At 37.7% G+C, this 16,102-nt stretch overlaps 1 protein-coding gene across 1 annotated transcript in view; it reads right to left on the bottom strand.

Moving 5' to 3' along the window:
- LOC132998623 (protein diaphanous homolog 3-like) overlaps positions 1-16,102 on the bottom strand; it is a 144,800-nt gene that overhangs the window by 126,457 nt on the left and 2,241 nt on the right. Inside the window, exons 2-5 of the mRNA XM_061068351.1 lie at positions 12,183-12,215; positions 11,553-11,747; positions 11,226-11,330; positions 5,316-5,446 (exon numbers count right to left, since the gene is read on the bottom strand). Coding sequence (XP_060924334.1) covers positions 5,316-5,446; positions 11,226-11,330; positions 11,553-11,747; positions 12,183-12,215 — 464 coding nt within the window. The remainder of the gene's footprint in view (positions 1-5,315; positions 5,447-11,225; positions 11,331-11,552; positions 11,748-12,182; positions 12,216-16,102) is intronic.

The following is a 16,102-nucleotide window of genomic DNA, read 5'->3' as shown; positions in this document are numbered from 1 at the left end:
CGACAGGCCTGCACTATCAGGGTTGTGCTGCGAGACATCTACCTTAAAACACATGAGTGAAAAGTCACATATGTCAACCTTCAAATGCTCCCAGTAAAGAACCTGACATATTTATAAGATCTCAAAGGCTAGAAAAAGGGATTATCTAACACCTTTGCAACATCTGAAGAAAGGCTAATCTTTAAGAGCAATAACGATCACGGTGAGGCAATAAAATATCTGAGGGGTGTGTCTTTGTGTAATGTCAAGGTCAGGGAAAGTTAAGATAAGGCATGGATAGAGGCAGCCACTGCAACATGGAAACCCGTCAGCGGTTTGTTTCTTGTCCTCAGAGAATTATGCATCATGTGCTTATGTATACCATTTTCACTGTGCAATACTAAATAATAATATGGTTAAGAAGAAGAAGATAATATCAATTTAAATGTTTGCAATTTTCAGAGGGATCAGAAGTCATTATCATATAGTGACCCGTTTCTTTATCCTTGTGCAGTGAAGTAGTCCGTATTTGACATGCTCTCGGTGTAGACTCTAAAATGATTAAAGTATTTTAAATTCTGTTTGCTAATCTAGCATGCTCTGGCAGCCCTTGAGTTTCATTAGTTCCTAACATCTGGCACCCCTCCCGCATCCCAAATGAGAAACTTCAATCACATTCTCTGCCTGAATGTCCTCAGTGTTTGGAGTCGTGTTGTGTAAAAATGATTTGAAAACACTTTTCACAGTTTTTCTTTGCTAGAGAAATTTCAGCACAGATATATTTCTCACTGAGACCTGTTAACGTCGTTCTTGTCGTTAGCTGTTTGGCGTCTCTAAGACAGGGAGCAGAGCAGATGTGTCTGGTATCACAGCAGTGTGGCCAGAGCCCCTTCAAAGTTAGCACACATCACAGAGCAGATCTCTACACGCATGTTTCAGAGCCACAGCAAAACTGTAGCAGTGTGGACACAAATGTCTCAGTATTAAGTGATGTCTGTGTTCTGTGATGCAACAAAGCTTTGCCTGGCTTCTGGTTTTCCCTACGAAGTCAAGTGAAAACCAAGATTGTCTGTCCCCTTACGATTGATATGCTGATAGAAAGGGTATAGATATATGATTCTGGTAGCAGCAGTTTTTTGTTCTAGGTAGAACAATATCTTTCTACCTAGAATTGTGTTATCTCTTTTTAGACACTTTAAATGACTAAACTTAAGCTCCACATGTTTCTCTCCATGTTTCAGTGTCCTTAAGTTTGTATTTTTCAGTTTTCAGCCTTCTGTGTTGTATATTTTTAAACAATCTCACGGTTATATCTTTTGGTTTTGTTTCTTTTTGGCTCTTATCATGACATTTTATTCACCTGTATGTATATTTGAAGAGCATTGATTGTCTTTAATTTATAAATAAACTTTACTTTAAATCTGTGTCTTGTGCTTAAAGTGATTAAAAGTTCTAGAATGACTTGTGTGAAAATGATCAGTCTTCCAAAATGTGGATGAGGTACACTAATTACACCACACCATCACCAGACACCAAAGCAGCATCGCAAAGTTCGACTGAGGGCTATCGCCTCAGAAAGGCAAGAAGAATCAGCAAGGGAGAGAGCGTTTAAAAAATATGGTACCAAATATGACCATCCTGTTCCCTGGAAACAAAAACAGTCATAAATCAAAGAGAAAAATGAGGTGCCTTATCTGGCTAACTTCACAGCTAAGGTAGCTCGACTTCTAACGGAGTCTCAGGAGAATGCCTCCAAGGTTCCCAAGCAGTGTAGGATAGTGTTACCCTCTGCTAAAGTGGTTATGAACCAGAAATAAAATAATTTACTTTAAAATATTGTCCTGTGTATTGCAAGTTAAAAGACTTGGAGGGCTCTCCAGGGACAGAGATTGGGGTTAGTACAAAGTGGGACATGTGAAATAAAAATAGTGGAAGTCAACATGCGCCCTAAATGATGTCGCTCAGACAACAAAAACAATGCTTGCTAAAATTAAGCAGCAAGTACATGGGTTTGTACAGGTTTGGCAAGACATGAGAAACACCTCTCCGTATAATACAGCCTAAACCTGATACCTCAATAATAACGATTTTTTTTCTCAAATCATTCCTCCATAAGAGTGCCCATTGAAACTTAGCATCTGTAAAAGGTAGAATTTATGGCTGATTTGTTGTATTGGATAACGATAGATTTTACGGGTGTTCATACAAATGTCCATTAAGTGTATAATTTTCGAATAAGAAAGAAGAAAAGGAAAATAATAAAAAATAAGGAGAAAAAAGAGAAAGAGAGAAGAACAAAAAGTAGGAAAAGCATTTGTGATCGATTTAATGAACTGTGACTCTTTGTATAAAGTACATTGGTGGTAGGTGTATGAGAGACGGGAGGAGCATCCAAGATTGATTAAAATTGTTGGGTTAAGGAAGAGGAATGCCAAACGTATTCCTATTGTATGGCTAAACTGAATAAAACAAATCCAGGGCCTTAAACCTGAAGGTCAGTTTTAATATAATATCAAAAACCAATTTCCACTTGTTTGTCAGATCCATTTATCAAACCCATTTACCACAATTACATCCTGTAGCCTTGCTGGTCCTGTGGGCTAGTACCATGGCCTCTTCACACAAAAAGGGAGGCAGAGCTGGAATAGCTGAGTTGGGTAAAGTATGCAGGGGTCAGAAGCAAGTGTCACAGGCTAACATGCTGGAGCTGCAGGAAGTACCAAATTACCTCCAAGTCTGTCTGCTCAGCCAGAAGGAACCTGATGAGGGGGAATATAAGTCTGTCAGCCTATATGAGCAGAATGCAGCTACCTGATTTTGGATGGAGGAAATGAGTAAGAGTTGCTGCTAAAACAGTGCCAAGAAAGTGATAGGGATCAGCATCCAAAAACAGTGGCAGACAAAATGCCTTCACTGCCAAATCAGTCCCACAACTCAGGACTGTAATGGTGCTATTAGATTGCATGGGGCTAGCGCTGCCAGGCCACTGTTACCAGCCAAGGCAGATTTATAGTCGGGCCAAACTGCGTCATTTGACATGAGCCTCACTGTCCATTTTATTAGGGCTGCGCCCATCCAAAGAGCCTCCTAATTGACTTGAGGTCATTGGTTGTCACATGTTAATGACATAAATTTAATTGTTTAAATATATCTAATTTTAGTTCTGTGGCTTTATTCATTATTTCAGTCAATTATATTTTGGTAAAATCTTCAATCCGCCTTGCTGACAAGTATCCTGTATATTTATACTAACTAGTATAGTAAAGAAAGAGAGCAGAGTCTGTCTGTGTGTAACAGTGAGAGGTGATGCGCATTTTCTCTAGGAAGTAGCTCAATAATATATTGCATCGGTCAAAGCAATACTTTGGTCAATGGCTGTATTTTCAATTGCATTTCAGTCTGATAAAGAGTTCTTATACATGTGTTTAAACATATATTTCATGGTCAGAATATTTAATTCCTGCCACCGGACTAGAGTTCAGCTTTAAAACTGGCCCCTCATATGCCACAAAGTCAGAGACCACTGCCTCTGGTTCAAAAGAAAGAAGAACAAACAGCAAACAAGAAAGATCAGGGGTGAAGTACAAGACGAGGAGATGATGCAAGACCACAGCCATCCTCAATCCGCCATGCACAAAGGGACAACACTAGAAACGCATTGTGTAGAGTGTAGAGAGGAGTTGAGACTTCATTGTACACAAACTTTATATCCATTGAGCTTAGGTTTTTCTTTAAAGTGGCACCGGCAGGAGTGAATGATAATGTGAAACTAAATTGTTCCTTCCCAACCCCAGCCAGAGACAGCCCAAAGCAACAATTTAAATCTAAGAGAGGGAGACAACCAAAACAAGACTGTCATGGATCAGTCTGTCAGCGTGGCAGCACCAAAGGAACTCCCCATCCCCCCAGTGACAGAGTCAGACTTACTTTGTACTGTTACTTTGATTAAGCACTGAAACATAAAATTAGCAGTCGTATTAATTATTCATGTTTGCCTTCCATAGAGAGCGGAAGGTGCTGTTCCTTGGTGTTTTTGTGGAGCAAATTAAGCCAACTGGATGTAAATAGGCATTTAGACAACAGAGAAAGCTTTATGTGCTGGATTGATCTCAAATTATACCGCCAATTAGCTACAACTAGTTGTGACTGGTGCTGTCGAAATGACACTGATATATTCATGTGCATAGGAAGACAAACCAATATTTCAGGAGATATCTATAGTTTAGACAAATTAGTTCATCGGTAAACATTTCTTTTAAAAGATCTACACATTATGGTGTATGACGGTCAATATGAGGCTGTTCGAGGCCTTTCTTTTCTAAGCACATATTAATTGACCTCAGGTTACCATAGATCGAAAGGTAATTTACATCGCTCCAAGCTATGAAGGCCCCATTGTAAACAAATGAAAACAAAGATTCTTGTTACATGTGAATATAAACAATTTAAAAACGAATTATAAATACTATAATTAAGTTCTTCCAAAAGATCCCTTTAAATCCTGCACACTAGTCCTGTACAAATTGGTTAAGGTGGGAGAAGGAGAAAATCAATTTTAGGAACACCTCAAGTTAAAATGCATTGCAGTAGAATCCCATCTCGTCTTATATGTTTAAAAAAAAACTGGTGCTTGTTGTTGGATTGGATTTGATTAGATTGATTAGAAGTTGAGGACAAAGTGCCCACACACATTATACACTAGTTGATATTACTAGCCTGTAAATAATAGGGGAGAATACATAATGGAATCCAGAGTTCTGAAAGCCCTTTTCATTTTTCTTACAGACAACTGTAGCAGCTGACAGATGGAGCTACGGCTTTAATGTGCATTACACTCTCCTGGTTAAACAATCAGCACAGACAATGAGAAACTTTCTGTGTTGTCAACCACACAGGACTGTGCATTAAGTCAACTGTCAGGAGGCACTGCAGGAAGAAGCAACTCGTCAACAATCTTAAAAGCCTGTTTCTCTTCTGCTTACGTGAATTCAATCATAAATAAATGAGGTTTGGTTCCTGATGATGCATTTTCTATTTGCTAAAACTATGATACACACCTTTACCTAGAAATTCTTCACAGCTACAAACTCCAACCTTATCAGTATGGGAGCTGCAACTCTATACTATCTTAATATTGTTTGAATGGTATTGTTTCATTACATTAAGGCAATATGAGCATTAAACGTATTTTGATTGAGTAATACAAGTGAAACATAAGATATACCATTTTTATAATAAGTGATTATTCACAGAAACAAGTACAAAAGAGACAACTGCAAGGACCCCTGTGCCAAAGACACAGAGTCCTTTTCTATTGTGATAATCCTCTACTGTACCTGACAGGGTTGCTGGTAAGGGACACACGCAAAGAGTCTAGACAGGCAAACAGGCGTTCGTCCATCACCCCTGACTTCAGCTCTCCCAGAAATTCCTGAGGAGACACTTGATGGCTGCTTCTCAATGTGCCCTGAAAGACGGAGAGGAAGAATAAATCTCTTTAGTGGAGCCACGGAAATGTGATCACATAACACAAGGTCAGAAACTGTTAACAGTCAATAAACTGAATCTAGTCAAATTTTATATGTATTTGGAAAATACACTTAAAAATAATCTAAGTTGTTCTATGAAGTCACAGTTCAACATTGTTGTTACTTGATCCTGAGTATTTTCAATCAAATTCTATAAGTAAGACCAGGTTTTACATTGAAAACGACAGCTTTTCATATTCACACATCTGTTGGAAAATAGTTAATAACTATTAGATGAAAGGAGGTTTGAAGTAAACTCCAAAGACTAATTGCATCACTAGGGCATATGTGGTTCAAATTGCCCCTGACAGCTATTCCATAAGTGTGAAAAGTGCAGCATCTACAAGCGCTGTATGAATCATGTGTAAAAAGGTGAATGTGACATGTAGTGTAAAGTGTAAAGAGAAGTACGTACAAAAGCAAAATATGAATGCAGTCTAGTCCATTTACTATCGCAAGAAGAAAGTAGAACCTGCACAAGCCATACAATTGTGCAAAATGGGCCACTTCTGTGTCTGTATCTTTAAAGGATGAATCAATAGTTTCTTATGCTAATGGTGTGTGCTTTTCCATTTCTTTTCCGGTCAGTTGAATTAACCACAAGTGGATCAAGGTCAAAGATGATATTCAGAAATCAAACTCTGCCTAGTTATAGACACAAAAGCTGAGAGGTAATTAAGAGGTATAGTATATATTCATGAGGAATAGATTCAATGAAAAAAGGTAATGCAGTTTAACGCACTGCACTATGCGGCAGCTGTTTTCATATTTAGACATAACGTAATTCAAATAAACCTTAATGTAATGGATTGTTCATTTTATGAATTAAATTACATCATACAAATCTCATCACAAGGGTGTAAGAGACATCCCTGACCTGCATCATTCAGCTTTGACATTTCTCTCCCTCTGCCTTCTCAACAACCAACAATTATTTGATTCGAGAAACAGAAACAACGGATTTATTTTTCCCAAAACAGACCAACTATTAACATGTCAAAGAAATGGATGACCAGCTATGGGTCAAAGGGACAAATGGGATTAAGACCTTCATTCTTCATTTTAGAGCTCAATCAACTCCATCGGGATTTCTTTTGATTAACATTTGACTATTACTTCTCTCGAAGGAGTAAACATTACAGAAACATTATTATCAACATGGTGTAAAAGCTTCCTCACACCATGAACTCTCACTGGAACACGCATCTACACACTGCGATCCTCCCCCTTTCAATTCTGTTCTTCAATTCATAATAAGAGATATATTTCGTAAACTAAACCTGCTTCCAATCTGAACTAAAAACAGCTTTTCCTCTTCAATTCCTACTTTAATGTCTGAAATCATATATATGTTCAACTAAAAATATTAAATTGTTAGTAAATATTTATTGTCAGCTGTTTTTTTTGCAGGATTCTCAGATTTGGTGTCAAGGGAAGGGTTACGTTCTTGTGTAAATTCCAATTTAAGCAATTTAAAAGTTTCATAAAGGATTATAGCCTCCAGCTGAAACAATGGAAGAAGATTGGGAATACACATCCCCGGCCTTTCAAGTATAAACCAGACAGATCCGTTGGGTAAATCCGATCGCCTTCGGCACTCGGAATAGGTGTTTGTCAATCTGAACAACCTTTAGGCCCATCTCCTCTATTTTGTAAGCTGAGTCAAAAAAAGATAAATCAAAAGATTATAACTTTTCAATTATTATAATGGCTATGTTTTAAAGTTTTGTTCTGTTTGGCCAACATCAATCCCTTCAAGCGAAAGTTAAGTCATCGTGATTGCATTATTTTGCATCAGCCCACAAGAGACAGACAGCCATTATTTCTGAGGGCCTGCTGAGAAATCAACAGCAGCGCCAATGGATAGTTGGAGCTTCCAAACACTGAGACACTGCAGAGACATTGACAGATATCCAAGCGCTGAATAGCTGGGAGAAATGGTAGCGCCAGTTGCCCCGCAACTACACATCGTCTCCAGGAAAACGACTCCAGTCTATCGTGAGTGATTTTCCAGCACCAACCACCGCATGTTCTGACTGGTTAACCTCAAGCCTCACGATGACTCGCATTAGCCAAGTTACTTTCTACCCGTGACTGGGTTGATGTCAAGATAAACATTTTTAATCTTTAATTTCATTCAAAGACATCTTGGATTGTGTTAGTTTTCATAACCATACAATACACCAGCTAGAATTGCTGCTTCTACTACTGTAATTTAAACAGTTGGTTTGACAACCATGCGTCATTGATTAGCTTAGTAATTTTCATCCTGTGTTCAAAATAATATAGAAATTATTGTCTTTCCTTTGTCTGTTTGACCCTGTGTGATCCAATGAACTGGAAATCACGGACTCTTATGTGAGATTAATGAATTAAATCAAAGTGTCTAAATCTGCTCAAATAGTAGCTGGTGTATCCTTAAATTCTGCCATTAAGCCAACAGGGTTAAACAACCACCTTTAACTGCTCGTGCAAGTGTGCTATGGTTGATGAGATATTGTCAAATTTTACATCGAACTAAAATGAATCTTTGCACATCACTGTACTCTCATCAAATCCCCAACGACCACGTAAGTGATGTCCCGTCTATTCATTCCCACTGATTTCTTCTTATCTTTCAAATCAGTGTGTGGGAAAATGATGGTAATGGAGCAGCTTATTTCCCCCTATCTCAGTCACTCTTTTCACTGGATCTCCGTGTTTTTCTCTTTGCAACAGAACGGTGAAATCGAGCAATGCCTCAATGTTTATTTCAACAAGCCAAGTTTACTTTCTACAATGTGCATTAACCTTGTTTGACTTGTGTTTTTTTTAATGGTCAACTGCTCCAACAATCATTTTGATTGAGGTCCTAGCCGGGACTGGAATTTGGAAACTAGTAAATTTCAATTCATATTGACTGGTTGTGGGACATTGAAGTCCTGTCTCATGTTTTCTTCTACTAGCTCATGAAAGATCTCTCAGGTGTACCTTTGATTGCACAGGCAACCAAAAATCTGTGACGTGCGACAAAAAAATGTCCAATCATTTAACTTGTACGTCTCTGTATTTTAGCGAATAGGGTCATTTCCTCATGTCATGTCTTCTGCAGAGTTTAAACTCACAAACACACACACACACACAGGCCTAAGGCACCTCCACTCATTCACACACTGACACATGGACAGTGAAGCTGTGAGAGGTGGTGAATGAGGCGGTAAATGTCGAACATTGGAGACAAAAAGTGTGAATACAGGCTTTCCACAACGGACTGCCAATAGAAAACGATTAGCGCCGCTGCTTCAGGATTAGGGCAGAATTGTGGTTAATTTGTACCGTGTCAGAGTCTCTGTCTGAGTGTCTTCCCTCCACACTCCTGCTGACCTGTGCTCACTTTTACGATTTAACAATAAATTCCAACATTAACCACAAGTTATTAGGAACTGAAGTTTGTTTGAATTCGCTCCAGGATTTATAAGACACGTATTTAAACACATTGAAAAAAGTCCAACATTTATTGAATATCGATATTGAATTTAATCGAAAAAAGTGGTCAAAAGGTGCAGTGAAAATGTTTGGTTGCACCTAAATTGTGTGCTTGTGTGCCATCTTTACAAACATGAGCACTTTGGGAATAAAAAGATTATTTCATCTCAATTTTCCTTCCAAGATAGACCAAATAACTAGGACTGAAGAGAAGCATTCTGAAATTATTTCTATGCCTTTTAAAGCCAACAATAACAGATGACAAATCAACAGTGGGGTCTCCGAGAGGTAGAATAGTTTCAAGACTACCTCTGCCAAACAATACACAGGCAAAGGTCAGCAATTACTTTGTGAAATAAAAGAAACTTGTTTCTCTACAAAACTATCTGCCAAACTCATGAGCCCGAGCCATACTTGATTACATCAGCAAGGGACATCCATCAATTCAGGACCAAGTATAAAAGGTTAATTGGCAAAACAGTCTTGTGGTTAAGGACGGTGTGTCAATAAATTGGTGGAATGGAGCCTTTAGCTGCCCAGCCAAAAGAGTGTGTAGAGTGTATACCTCCGCCAATGCCCAAAGTCCCCTTATTAAACCACATTTAAATTAGTTAGATCCAGACTTTTATTTAACCAGCTCCAAATTGCACACAGTCATAGCTATCAGTAACCTAAATATGCCACCCTATGCCAATATCCATATTGTTCCACCAAGTTTCATGGAAATCCATTCGGTAGTTTTTGTGTAATCCTGCTGACAAACAAACAAACCAACCAACAAAACAACAGACAGAGGTGAAAAAATAATATCCCTGGGAGAGATAATAATGAACTAGAAAAATACCTGTCATCTTACCAAATACAGCACAACATAGTATACCATAACCTTGAGTGCCTAAGGACCTGGTTTTACCATGCCATGGTCTTGAGTCATTTAAGAATTGAAAGTTAAATGAGATCCAGGCTGTGGTGCATCTTATTCCAACTCTCACAATATATCAACTCAGTACTTAGAAAAATACCTAATATCAGTAACCTTATTTTCACCACTTCCCTTACTACATACTTCTATAACCACGTTTCATGAAGTTTCTGATAAAACTGCTGTTTTGAAGGACTTAAATTTGCTGCCTTTGGCCAGTGGCCGCTTTAATTTTATCATGCAGGTTAACAAATGCAGGCATAAACAGGCTGCTCCCCATGGTGACTAGAGATGGAAAGCCTACGGCAACTTTAGAGGGATTTCTGATTATAGCAAACATAATAAATGCTACATTTTATTTGCAATACTTTGTGCCAACCTTACAACCTAACATGTAACTGAGAATCTTGAATTTGTTTTGCAATGCAAGCTGCTGTTGCTCTCTCTCTCTGTCTCTCCTTGTCTCTCCCAAACACATAGAGTCGGGCAAATTGACTTCAAATCAATATCATGATTATTTCAAACCTTTTCCATGATTATGATTAATGAACAATCATTTTATGCCCAGTCCTACAAACACATTCAAAGACTAGTCTGTATAATTGGAGTGGTTGTCAAGGGCACAAGGAAAGATCCTGCAGCATCAGGGGACCATCAAAAGCTTCCATAAAATGTTCGATGTCCTCAGCAGACATGCATTTAACTACTTCAGCCTGACTAATATAGATTTTGGGAGGCCAATGGTGGTGCTGATATTAGGGAGTCCTGAATCCTGATACTGATATATCAGCCAAAATTCACATACATTAAAACAATTTACTGCCGATGGTTCCTATTATGTCGTTATCAAACCAGAAATGACATTTTACATTTTACAGATTAACCATATTTTTTTCCACAATTGATGAAGAGAAAATACAATCAAACACATAGAACTTGAATTAAGAAAATGAACATGTTTTTTGATGTGAAACATGTTGTCATAACATTGCATATCAGCAAACCTCAATACCAACATGTCTCTGAAAGCCTAATTTTGGCCCATTTTTATCATCAACCGGATCAATCGGTGGAGCTTTGTGCATTTTTACATATATGTCCCAGTCCAAGTGTAAATACATCTGGTAGAGACAGCCACAGCAAAACAAATAAGATTACACTGGCTTGTTACCCAACATACCCTGTTTTTGAAACTGAATTATTGAATTCAATCCCTCCTTCGTCTCAGTAAGGCCAGGTCTCATGTGGAACATACTTTTTAATTGAATCATACATCATTCTTAATATGTGCCCAGAGTATAGTGTTCAATAACATGCATTCAAAAACTCACCGTTTTAGATGCAGTAAAAATATACTGGATGACCATTTCTCTCTTTTTGTTGAGGTCCTTTTCTCTCAGAGGAGTCTTTTTTTCCTCATTCAAGTTCATGTCCTCCTGTGGGGAAAAAACAGAAAGAGACAATGAATTTATTTGAAATGTTAATCTGCATCATTCTTATTTATAATACAATAATGGATGGGATTACACATAAAAACAATTTTTAAAATACCACGCTGTTCCTTACACATTGCATTTAGTTTACGTGACATATTTGAGGGTTTTACACGACAAGTTTAAGAAATTTGATGACAATGTTTCGATGACAAAGAAACAAACCATCATCTTTTCAAACAGAGCCAAGATCTCTTTTTCGGTGGTGATCTTTGATGACATGTCCTCAAACGGATGTGAAGTGGATGATGAGGTGGCTGAAGAGGAAATAGACCAGTCATTGGAATTGTGTTTCGCCTGTGATAAGGCTGGCCGCTCCTTCCTACTGCCCGGGATCCGAATACTGGCAAATCTGTCCAGCTGTAGAAACAACAGAAAAAGATCTGATTACAAAAAGGGACAACTCCGCAACAGTTGTTAGTGTCAAGGTGATGTTAATGAAAGTTGTGTTATATTATGAGCATACCTACATGATTAATACTAAGAAGAGAGTAGATGAAACAATTAGCCTCTTAATTAGTTAGAAAAAGTGTGAGTTGTGAACAAAGCACATACAGAGAACATCTGTTTCACACATGTTGAACTAAAGCACTATCTAAAGAGGAAGTAGAGCTAACAAAGACATGAGTTAGTGAGAAAAAGCAGTCTCTGCTCTGTCATGTGGATGATTCCAATGTCTGGCAATGAAGACCAGTTTCATTCAAGACAAAAGACAATTATGTTAGATTACTGTGATGTAAGATGTTACAGAGACAACCAGGAGAAGAGAAAGCACACAAACTGCTTAAATCTTACCACATCATCTGTGATGTTTCTAAAGGGTAAATGCTACAGGTGGGGAACAGAAAAAAAAGGATCAGGCTTTATACAGAAACTGCGTTAAAAAACAATAAGAAAATGTTTTAACATTGCAGGACAGGAAAACCATGGGTTTATTTCAAAATGTAACAAAATAAACCATTTTTCCTGGCCACACTGGGCCTCTATAAGAAACATTTAGACCACCTTTAGTCTAGATCCACCTTGTGGCAATAACTCAACCACAGAGCTAAAAATCAACATTCCTTATAGAAAGTAAATCCTTCCAAGTGGTGCAGTTATATTCACAAAAGTTTGTATGTCTAAACCATGGGCCATGTTAGTCAACATCACTAACAGTAGACATTTAAACAAAAAATATCTGCCTGAAGTTGCTTCTCTGACAAGTCCTGTCTGCAAATATATGAAGTATCCACTTGAGCAGTGGAAGAGATTGGCATTTGTCTGCTTGGTATCTTGCCGAGAAAGTTTTGTCTGCTGCTTTTTCTGCAACAGACGTTTTTTTGGAAATTTTGTTTGTTTGTGTTGCTTCGTGGTCTTCTAGGCAGGTTGCCATCTGTACTTCAAACTTGTGTAATAGAGTCACAACAGCCAAAGGAATAATCCTAATGAGGAATGGGGAGTCAGTGTGTGAACCAAAAATATCACATTTCTGAATGTTGTCAAAATGGAATGCTGAATTGAAGCAAACACCAAAAGTACATAAGGTGAATCCCAACAACTAGACAATAAAACCACAAGCAATGATTTCCAGGTTCAAGCCTTTCTGTGCCCAACAGAAGGAAACAGCTCAATCAGATTAAATTAAAGTCTCAAATGACAGCAAGTGTTGAAGCCTCACAAAAGCTGAGCAATCCAGCTTGTTTCTTTCTGTTTAAGTTTTTGCACACCAAGCTGATTTTACACATAATCAACCCAATGACATTGCTCCCATTATTAATTAATGTATATACACTCACACTGAATAATGAATGATGTATTGTAGTACAGACTGCACAAAATATTAAATATATACACCTTAACTTATGGCCACTAAGACAGAGACACAAATATACATGTTTAACAGCATACCTCAGAAACAACATTCAAATAATGCAAGAGCACAACAATGTTGAGGCAGAGGGCCATGCATGGAAACTCTGCAACAGGGCAGTGTGTACAAATGACCATGGTGAGACTGTTCAGCTAGATATTAGTTTGTCTGAATGAAAAAAAAGGTTTTTGTTATACAAATTAATATATGTTCAGCAGCTGTTAGAATTATTTACAACCAATGATGTTCAAATCAAAAATAATATGACTGCCCAGGAGTAGAGATCACACAATTAACCAATGAGTTGATCAACAAAGGCACGATGGGCCTCCTCCACCATCCTCGGACATTTTATAACAAAACAACCAACAGGGAAATATTTGGCAGATTAATCAATAATGACAAATCTTTAGCTCCAACACTTCATTGTTATTTGGATTCTGTACATAAGGAAACATGTCAAGGTCATCTCTCAATATTCATTCTCAGTCCTGATTTAAACAGACAAGGGCAAGGCTTCATCTGGACTCCAAACAAAGTAAGCAAAAGGACCCAAATGACTATCGTGGCTAAAGGGCTGAAGATTACATCGGACAGACTGCTGGTTGGATAAAAAAATACACGGCATGTTAACCTTAAAAACAATCAAACATCAAATACAATTGTGGCTTTCTTAAAGCAAGCTATGAGGCCATTCAGGTTAACAAACAATACCTTAGTGCTTAGTATGTTTTCCACGATCTCACGATTGCAAATGTTTGTTTTTAAATTGAAGGGATAGGACGGTCAAATAACAGTAATTTGTAAATGTCAGTGAATACCTTTCACTTTCCCGCTATCAACCTGTTCATTTAATTAAACTCTGATAACGTCTTTTTCAATTAAATGAGACAAGTCACCCACCACTAGTAGAGAAAACACCAATTTGTAAAACACAGCACATGCCATCCACAAGAGAAAATAGAGGTAGAGAGGTAGAAAGTGGTTAATGCAGAAAAGGAATGCCTCCTGGAGGTTGTGGGAACCAGGCAGCAGTCCACAGACATCAGAATTTCAGAAGCTTTATCGCTCAGTCTTAACTTTTATTAACTACACAGCCAAGCCTTCTTCTATTTTTAGTTTTTAGGATGTAAGGCTATTGCCAACCCCCAGAAGGGCTGCAAAAACTTATCACGAGGGAAATCACTTCACCAATGAATGGAACAATGATACTGCACAATATTAAGTACAAGCCCATTTTTAAACTCTGGTCTTGACTCCCAACTAGATATGGCTTCAACTTCAAAAAAATATTTGTTCCCAGTTTTTAGGATTAAGGTTAATAAAGCCAATAAGGTTTCTCACTTATGTTAATTCACATTTGCCTATTTGAGCATTTAAATTCTGCAATATTACCCATTAAAACTCAAATCCACTATAAAAATTAGTGATATAGAACCAAAATATATTAAACACCCATAACATTAATGAGACCATAAAACCCATCTCAAATCCTAAATTGGCAACCAACTGATTTTGGATATGACAATGAACAGTACTTTTATACTCTATAATCTTCTCCTCTTTTATCAGTTTACAATACTCTGGTACATCTCCAATCTATAAATTATACTGAGTCATGACCGTTAATAAAATTAATCTGTGTAGGAAACAACAACAGTTATTTGTTATTATAATATAATATAATAGTCACACATTATACATGTTTCACAGACAAATATGATCAGGGAGAGAGAGGCATCAGGTATTAACTGTACTATCACAGGCCCTACACAACGTGTGTGTATCTGTTAGAGAGAAGAAGTAACAAGATGTTCCTTGGTTGTGTACTTCTAACAGCCAAACAAAATAAAAGACAGAAATTCAAGGCAACATGGCCTCCGTGTACTTGGCTGCTTTTTGGTTAGTATATTAAAAGGAGACAGAGGACATAACACATCTGTCAACCTGATTGAAAATGTGCACTTCTACTCAGATAATGATGCTTTGCTTCAGCCTTGTTGACAAAAAATGTGCTGCCAAGAGAAAGTCAACAGCATGAAAAGCAATCCCAGTGTTTTTTGGAACAAACAAAACGCTTCCTTCACAGTAAAAGCTTTCATCTCAGCTAGCTTTACAGATGGTGTTGTACTTGCAGTATCTCAGAGTAGATTCGTTAGGTTTTTAATAGGTTAGAAGTTCAACAAAAAAAAGGTGAATGAAGGTTCTCCTTGCTAGATTTATAACAAGGTTTTCAGCTACATCTCACAGTGATCATCAACCGATGACTTACTCTCAGTTACCATGGTGATAACTCTCATCACAGTCTTCAGAGTAAAAAGATAATGGGGTGTATCCAAAGACCTCATGGTTCCCATAATGTCAAAGTCTGATTTCTGGACAGGGGGATCATTTGCTGCCTGTCACACTCAGCTCTATCTGTCCTGGTTCCCTGCCTGTCTGTCAATTCTCCACACTATATATTCCAAAAAGAGATAAAAGGTGCTCATAAATGGGCTTTTCAAGGATGTCTTTGGCAATCTATGGCCTCCATCTACACCAAAGACCTTGAATATGACAGGGGTTACAATTTCCCCAACATAAAAATCCCCTTTTAAAAAGTTCAACACTCAGGTCATATGATGACAACTGAGCAACATGAAAATTGTGTATATTTCATCCCCAGATCAAAACCATAAGCTCTCAGCTTTACAAACACATTTTTGCCAAATAAAATGTACAACGTTTTCATTCTCAAGGTTTGAAGTTGTTCTGAATATAAATGTATATCCACTTCTTTGTAAATTGTCTAATAAAAGGGACTTGGTTAGGTTAACAAATGCCACTTTTCTAAACATGATCTCAAGGGCTATCAACAGAGGTT

The sequence above is a fragment of the Limanda limanda genome, chromosome 3, assembly GCF_963576545.1.
Source record: "Limanda limanda chromosome 3, fLimLim1.1, whole genome shotgun sequence".
Lineage (NCBI taxonomy): Eukaryota > Metazoa > Chordata > Actinopteri > Pleuronectiformes > Pleuronectidae > Limanda > Limanda limanda.
Note: the sequence above shows the minus strand (reverse complement) of the source record. Positions and strands in the feature narration are given on the sequence as shown.